The sequence below is a fragment of the Dermacentor albipictus genome, unplaced genomic scaffold (assembly GCF_038994185.2).
Source record: "Dermacentor albipictus isolate Rhodes 1998 colony unplaced genomic scaffold, USDA_Dalb.pri_finalv2 scaffold_14, whole genome shotgun sequence".
In the NCBI taxonomy this organism is placed as follows: Eukaryota; Metazoa; Arthropoda; class Arachnida; order Ixodida; family Ixodidae; genus Dermacentor; species Dermacentor albipictus.
Window position 1 is genome coordinate 14,868,233 of NW_027225568.1, and position 8,541 is coordinate 14,876,773.

Sequence of the window (8,541 nt, forward strand, 5' to 3'; positions counted from 1 at the left end):
CAACAGCGGCCAGCCCACCTTCGCCCGTCGCAGCGGGACCGCCACAGTGATCGATCTCGTGCTTGTTTCGGAGCGCTGCTCATACGAGTGGCAGCGCGCCCCGGACACCGCGGGATCCGACCACTTCCCCATCTCCCTCTCCCCAGTGCGGCCGAATCGCGGCGCCACGCGTGTGTACACGGTCGTGCGCTGGCCCATGTTCCGCGATTTCTGTGCCCAAACACCACGCGGCGACGATTTCTTCGCGCACATCGCAGAGTGCGCGAATCGGGCTTCGATGCGTGTTGCCGTACCTGCCGGTTCCCCTTGCCCGGACATCAAGCTCCTCAATGTGCGCGCCGCTCGCCGCCGCGCTCAGCGGAGAGCGATACGAACCGGAGCCGAGGCAGACTGGTCTTTGTACAACCACCTGGACGCTGTGTGCAGACCACACGCCCGTCATCTGCGCCGCCGATCTTGGGGCGGCCTCTGCTCGTCGCTCGCCCAGCCGTGCAACGAGTGCCGTGGATGGCGAGTCCTCCGGGCCCTCCTGAACCCGAAGGCACCGCGGTTCCCGGTGCTAGCCACCGCCATAGCGCGCGGGATCAGCGAGCTGGAGCTTGCCGAGCTTCTGGCGAATGCTTTTGCTGCCACCCTCCTGCTTCCAGCGCGCCCCCGGCTGTGTTACAGGCGCTGTGCGCTGCGGTGCTCGTGCGGGGCGAAGCTCACACAAACCACGCACAGGCAATCACAAGCCTGTGCGAGAGTGACTTCTCTGATCATGAGCTGCAGCGGGCCCTGTCGCGCGGCCGGCACCACCGCAGCGCGCCTGGGGCGGACGGGATCACGCTGCAGATGCTGCGAAACCTGGACGAGCCGCAGCGCCACCTCCCGCTCGACTCTCACAACGACGACCTGCACAGCGGCTCCCTCCCGGATTCGTGGCGACATGCTGTAATTGTCCCCGTGCTGAAACGCGGCAAGCCACCTCACAGCCCTGCCTCATACCGGCCGATCTCCCTCTCGTCTATCCCGGGCAAGACGATGGAGGCGATGGCTCTATCCCGGCTCCAGTGGATTGCGGATGCCCGCGGTGCTCTACCTCCCGAGCAGTGCGGCTTCCGCGCTCGCCGCTCCACGGCGGATCGCTGTCGTCTTCGGCACCCTCGAGCAGGCCAGGCTCGACAGGGAGACTGCCTTCTTGCTGCTCCTCGATGTCAAGAGCGCATTCGACTGCCTCCTTCACGACACCATCCTCTCGGGCATGCGGGCGCTCGGTGTGGAGGGCAGGCTCCTTGCTTACATCGAGGCCTTCCTCGCCGGGAGAACATCAGCTGTCCGAGTCGGGGGCACGGTCGGCTAGCCCCGTCCTGTGAGCTGTGGTGTGCCTCAGGGAAGCGTGTTGAGCCCGTTTTTGTTCAACCTTGCCCTCGCGCCCATCATCGAGTGCATTCCCAAAATGGGCCACTTCCCTGTGCGTACTGTGCTCTACGCAGACGACATCGCACTCCTCGTGTACGGGCCGACCTCTGCGACGGGGGAGATGCGCTACCGGCTTCAGGCGGCGCTGGACGGCGTCGCGAACTTCCTGCGCGCCATCGGCTTGCGGCTGTCGTTGACGAAGTCCGAGGCTAGCCTGATCCGCCCCTGCTGCGTTCGCCGCCGCACCGGCTGCGTGCTCGTCGAAGGAGTGCCCCTGCCCTGGCGCCTGACAGTGCGGTACCTGGGGCTCACGATAGACAACCGCCTCACGTGGTTCGCTGCTGTGCGCCGGCTGCGCGCTGAGATGCACCGAGTGGAGAGTGCGGTGCGCGGCCTTCTCACCCGTGGCGACGGCTGCCCTGGCTCGTTCGTGGCGGCACTCTACTCTGCGGTGGCACAGCCGAAAGTATTGTACGCGCTACCACTGTGTCGTGCGTTACGACTTTGCACCGCTGCGCCACTATTACAACTTTGAGGTGGTCCCGTAGCGCTCATCACCCGTTTCGTGACAGAGCGTTGGTAGCGAAGACCCCGAGTCAGGCGTCAGTGAGAATAACGAAAGGGATTTTATACACTATATACAGGTCATGATACAGGACAAGATCGGATTGGCACTGGGGCCGAGAGCTCACAGCAAACGCAACTGTTCCCGCATGGCGACGTCCGGCGAGACTCCAACGCGTGACACATCTCACTCCAGTCGAGAGCGGCACTCAGCTCCCGGTGGGTCGGCAGATCTGGTTTTCCAGGCGGCCGCGTCGCGGCTTATAATCCCCGAGAAACCATTGACACTCAAACGGCCCAATACAAAGCCAGCACTCGACGGTCGCCCGAGAGGTCCAGCCAGCGACCGCGCTGGCCCCCCTGTTCAAAGTTGGCGGGCGCGGTGACCTCCAGGCAAAGGGAGGTACGGCGCCGGGCTGTCTGGCACTTGGTTGCACGTTTGGACATGTTGCTCGCCGATACTTCTCCGCAGGACACCGCTGCCTGACGGCTCAGCATCTTGACTTGTCAAGGGAGAATTAGGGCGCTGTGCCTTTCGGCGCAGCCCCGGGTTTGTCCAAAGGGCGCTCGCAGGATAAATTCTGCATCTTGTAGATTCGGAATCCGGGCTGGTGGTAATGGCTCAACAGCATCCCCGTCCTCAGATAAGGCGCCGGGAAGACGAGCTGCCTCCACGTGGCTCGGATGCCAGGCGCGCACGTTCGTCAGGCTCGTCCAAGTCCTTGTCCAGTGTCTGGACGCCAGGTAATTTCACGTGCCCAGGTCCCACTCGCAAGGACAGGAGCTCTGCTCACCGCGTCGTCGCCAAGGCACCTCAACCAGCTCCGCTCGGGTCGTTCCTAAGCCCTTGCTTCTCGCCACTGGTCCAGGTTGGTCGTTCTGTAGCTTGCAAAACTAACCGGCAAAAGGCAACACCCAACACGAACAAGTGCCCTCTGTCCCCCGTCAAACACCAGACAAGGCCATACTCCAAATCAACCTAACTAAATTGCTATCCCCCTTTTTGCTCCCGCTGCAACAAGAGGCAGGTGTACGATCTGGTACACAAGGCTCAAACAACCAGTTTTCAAATTAACAACACACCAAAATATCAGGAACAATTAATAACCCGCAATAATAATGACAAATAGAATGGTCCCCTTGAAATCACTTGGACTGAAAACATACTACTGAGGAAGCAAATGAGGTCATTAATTTTTCCCTGTGATATTTTCGCGGAATCAGAAGCTGCTTATATTTGCGACCCTGCTTATCCGTGTAGCGGCGCTACAATAAGCCAGATTCCTTGCAAAAATAAAACCCTCTTTTTTTCACTCCCCGTTTGACGCTCTTCCTCAGTTCGGCTAGTGAACAGTCTTCCTGTTGCTCGCGAATCAGAGTTTCTCTTTCAGCTGCAGCCAGCTCCTACCAGCTGGCGGAAACCGGAGCGAGTATGGAGCCCGCGTCGCCTAACTGCGGCGTCGTGTCCATATCGCGGCTACCACTGGACGCGTCACTCCCAGTCACTTCCAGTACATGCTCGACCAGGCCAGCCTCCGAGCTCTGCCTCTCCCGTGCCTGCTCGCCACTCAAGTTACCTTGATCAGTCCGTGTGCCGCACCGCTGTTCACTCACCGACTCAAAGTCAAGTTCCCTCGACAGCTGGCGCGCTTTGGATCGCGTGAGGGCCATGTACGCCACGTCGGCAAAGAAGGATTTGCCCTAATCCTTCAGCAGTTGCTCCGAGCTATTTGAGAAGAGGTAGGGAAAGTGCTCCGGGAGGGCGGCAGACACGGCGGCTTCTGTGTTAAGTTTCCCAAACTCTCCTTCAATGATAACCATTGCGATCGGTAAACAGACACTCTCCTCCTCGGCCACTTGCCGTATCCAAGCGCCCTCTCCCGTAAAATCACTCGAGGAGATGAAGGACGGGTGGACAACGTCCATAGTTGCTGCAGAGTCCCGAAGTGCACGGCACTTCTTACCGTTTACCTTAATTTCCTACACATATGGCTCCAATAGTCGTATGTTGTTGTGAGTTTCCTGTATTGTTGCAAAAGCAATTTTCTCTGGGCAGCTCGCAGCGATGTGCCCTTGCTTTTAGAGCGCAGCTCTTTGGCGTCCGTTCCTGGGTTTCGCGTCGTCGTCGTCGTCGGCGTTGTCGTCGGCCTCGTAACCAGCTCGCCGACGAATCTGCTGCTCCGCCGCCGCGCATGCGCGCTGTCGGCTCTCCGGGCGAGGAAGGATGATGGAAGGGAGGAGGAGAGACTGTGGAGGAGGGCTGGCTACACAAATGGCTCTTTGGCGTCCGTTCCTGGGTTTCGCGTCGTCGTCGGCGTCGTCGTCGGCGTTGTCGTCGGCCTCGTAACCAGCTCGCCGACGAATCTGCTCCGCCGCCGCGCATGCGCGCTATCGGCTCTCCGGGCGAGGGAGGATGATGGAAGGGAGGAGGAGAGACTGTGGAGGAGGGCTGGCTACACAAATGGCTCTTTGGCGTCCGTTCCTGGGTTTCGCGTCGTCGTCGGCGTTATCATCGGCCTCGTAACCAGCTCCGCCCCCCTTTCATCCCCCCAGCGCTAGCAGCGCCCGACTGATACCGCTTTCGTGAGTCCGCTACCGCACTCACGAAAGACGTCGTGCACTTCCTGCAACTCGCATTAACCGTCCATCGATCCACACCGATGTTAGTAGTGGGGGACTTTAATGTTGACATAAAGACAAACAGCAATTTCCTAACACTTATGCGGGAGAACATCCCGTTCCTCTCGCTCGTAACGCGTCCCACGGCTGTGACAACCTCGCGAGGCACTTTTATAGATCTCGTCTTTGAGAATCAAGCATTGGTGTACCAAGTCGAACATATATCAGTCTATTTCTCCGACCACAAAGCTTCCTTCATGACTCTCAAGAACTGTTAGTGGAGTCTTTGTTAAAGGAATACGTGTGAAAAATAAAAAAAAATTCTGTGATAGCGCATACATGTGTTGCTCGATTTCTTTGCCTCAATCTATCGAAAAGGTGAAACAGCTTATTTGCTGCGCTCAAATTTCGCATTAGGAAGTAACGTAATCGTCGGTAATTTTTTGCAATTGCAGCAGGTTAACGGTTTCCGTTTTCCAAAAGAATGCGTCGTATCGTTTCACTGTTTTGTTGCAAAAGCAATTTTCTCTGGGCAGTCCGTAGTGATGTGCCCTTGCTTTTTGCAATTGTAGCAGATTAACGTCCGTTTTTCAAAAGAACGCGTCGTATCGTTTCGCTGTTTTGTTGCAAAAGCAATTTTCTCTGGGCAGTTCGCAGCGAGGTGCCCTTGCTTTTTGCAATTGTAGCAAGTTAATGGCCTCCATTTTTGGGCTTCCCGGAAAACCCATCTCTCCTATCTGCTTTTTCTATTCGCACTGCCTTGCTGTGCAAGCTGCGGCGGGTGTAATACTCTTCCGCTAACTCTGCTGCCTTGTTTAGCTTAACCTCTTTTAGCCTATCTTGCAGCCAGAGCCTGACATCCTCATCAATGCAACGGTAGAACTGCTCCAACGCGATGCATTCGACGATTTTGTCGCGGTCGTCGTAAACCTCTTCGCCTTTCAGCCATTCCACCAGGTCGGCTTTTAGACGAAACGCGAAGTCAGCATTCGACTCCTTGCCCTTTTTTGCATACCGGAAGCTCTGCCGGAAAGCTTCGGGGGACAATTTGTACTTCCGCAGTAGCGCTTCCTTCACATCACTGTAGCTCTCAAACGCCTCTTTCGATAAGCAAGATATTACGTCTGATGCCTCCCCAGGAAGCAAGGCTAACAGATTCTGTTAGCCTTGTTAGATCGCTCAATGCTATTCCGTTCGTACACGTGCTCAAATTTCAGGAAGTATTTGGCCATATCCTCTCCGACGACAAAGGGTGGAAGTTGATCGCGTATTTTTGGACCATTAGAAGTGAGGCTAGGCGCCGGCGAGCTATTTCGGGTCTCCAACTCTTTCATTTTAAGCTCGTGCTCGCGAGGTTCCCTCTCTCTCCTTCCCTCGTTTTCCTCCTCGCGACGTTCCTTTTCTGCGTGCCACTCCCGACGTTCCTTTTCTTTCCTTTCCTCGTCGCAACGTTCCATCTCCCTCTTTTCCTCCTCGCGACGTTCCTTTTCTTTCCTATCCTCCCTTTCCCGACGTTCATTGATATCCGCCCAGGCCTCTTCGGCTTCCTCAACCGTTACGTCCCCAGTCCTCATGACCTCAAGGATCGCATTCTTTCTTTTGGTTGAGCCCAACTCAATGCCCAACTCGTCACAAATTTGGAGAAGTTCCTTGACCTTGTACTTCTCCATCGTTCATACTGTCCTCCTGCTGTTTACCCTTTTTGAATATACCTGCCGTACGCTACTATAACACTACTAGTAAGACATATGCAAGTATTTCACACACTGCCCCGTTTACCCCCTCAGCATCCCCTGGTTTTCAAAACACTCTCACTAGGCTTGAAACACACAAGGTTAACACAATGCAACACCAAATCCTTCCCTAAGCTACTATAACCTGTGTCAGAGAAAGTCTGGTGTTTGAGGTAAACTTCAGGCACTCACCGCGCCGAGGTAGCTGATGCCGGTCAATCCCGTAGCTGCCATCCACAGTTACGACATCCCACCGCTGCACCACTATTACAACTTTGAGGTGGTCCCGTAGCGCTCGTCACCCGTTTCGTGACAGAGCGTTGGTAGCGAAGACTCCGAGTCAGGCGTCGGTGAGAATAACGAAAGGGATTTTATACACTATATACAGGTCATTATACAGGACAAGATCGGATCGGCACTGGGGCCGAGAGCTCACAGCAAACGCCACTGTTCCCGCACGGTGACGTCCGGCGAGACTCCAACGCGTGACACATCTCACTCCAGTCGAGAGCGGAACTCAGCTCCCGGTGGGTCGGCGGATCCGGTTTTCCAGGCGGCCGCGTCGCGGCTTATAATCCCCGAGAAACCATTGTCACTCAAACGGCCCAATACAAAGCCAACACTCGACGGTCGTCCGAGAGGTCCAACCAGGGACCGCGCTGGCCCCCGGTTCAAAGTTGGTGGGCGCGGTGACCTCCAGGCAAAGTGAGGTACGGCGCCGGGCTGTCTGGCACTTGGTTGCACGTTTGGACATGTTGCTCGCCGATACTTCTCCGCAGGACACCGCTGCCTGACGGCTCAGCATCTTGACTTGTCAAGGGAGAATTAGGGTGCCGTGCTTTTCGGCGCAGCCCCGGGTTTGTCCAAAGGGCGCTCGCAGGATAAATTCTGCATCTTGTAGATTCGGAATCCGGGCTGGTGGTAATGGCACAACACGTGTCAGTGCCTGGCTGTGGAAGCTCATCGACAGCGACCACCGCCGAGTGCTTCGCATGTGCCACGGCCTCCCTCGCTCATCGCGAGTTGCGGAGACGCTCGCGGAAACTGGCGCGTGGCCCGTCTCTTTGACGGCTTACCTCCGTGCCCTCGGCCACCTCGAGCGCCTCTCCTGTGCCCCGGACGCAGGGCCCATCCTGTCCCTCATCCGTTGCCTGCTCCAGTCACGAGTGGGAACAGTGTGCGAACTGTATGACAGCCTGGTGGTCGACCCTCCGCCCGTACCGCCGACCTGGCCACAGCCACACCAGCGCACGCCACTTCACGTGTGTCTCGACCTCCCGGGCGTCGGCTCCGAACATCGCATGCCTCTCTGCGCTGTACAGCAGGAGGCTGCTGCCAGGATCGAGGCCGACCTGGGAGGAATGACGCACTTGTATGCCGACGACTCCGTCCTCAGCGACGGCTCGGCGGCTGCCGCCTGTGTTCCTCCCGAATTTGGCATCACGAAGCAGTGCTGGCTCTACTACCGGGCTTCCTCTACCACGGCGGAGCTAGCTGGACTTCACCTCGCTGCGGACATCCTCGAGGAGTCGCCGCACATCACCAGCGCGGCGATTCTCTGCGACTCGAGGTCCGCGCTGCAGCAGCTGCTGCTCGACGAGCGCGCGCCGCCCCTTGCACAGCGCCTTGCCGTCCGTCTGCACGCACTGCAGGGGCGATGCAACCTACGCCTGCAATGGATCCCCACGCACGTCGGAGTCGCGGGCAACGAGACGGCGGACCAGCTGGCCAGGCGCGCACACGACGCATCGACCGCGCTGACAGACCGGGTGAGCTCGCTGGATACAGCGCGACTCCACTTCAGACGGGAGCTCGCGCTCCACCATACCAACGACCGAGTTTCGCAGGGTAAAATCCCTTGATAATTTGAAAGTAGCGACACTCTTTGAACTCTGCCTCCGCCGCGCGACCTCCTCGCCTCGTCCTCGCCCGTTGCGCGTTCCCCCGCGGCAACCAGTTCTGCCCCCGTATTTGTGCACGACGATCGCCCTGCCGTTGCCCTTGGAAACGCGCGGATCTAGAGTTTTGCTTGTGTTTTTCTTTTTGTTCGCGCCATTTTCCTCCTGAGCACGGCTGGCTCGGCGCTTTAGCTCGGCGTAGTGAACGTTGTACGCTGTGTTTCTGGTCTATGTGCTAGCGCTATGCCGGGCTGTTGCGCATATAACTGCAGCAAGAAGCCTGAAGATGCTTATGCCGTTTTTATGATACCATAACGAAAGCGTGA

General features: G+C 57.6%; 1 protein-coding gene across 1 annotated transcript; it reads left to right on the plus strand.

Annotated features, from left to right (window-relative positions):
* Positions 1–1,438: 1,438 nt before the first annotated feature.
* On the plus strand, positions 1,439–8,179 carry LOC139051729 (uncharacterized). Its single transcript, XM_070528714.1, has 3 exons — positions 1,439–1,872; positions 2,560–2,709; positions 7,219–8,179. Exons 1-3 carry the CDS (start codon positions 1,439–1,441, stop codon positions 8,177–8,179), a joined length of 1,545 nt encoding a protein of 514 aa, XP_070384815.1.
* The last annotated feature ends 362 nt before the right edge of the window (positions 8,180–8,541 follow it).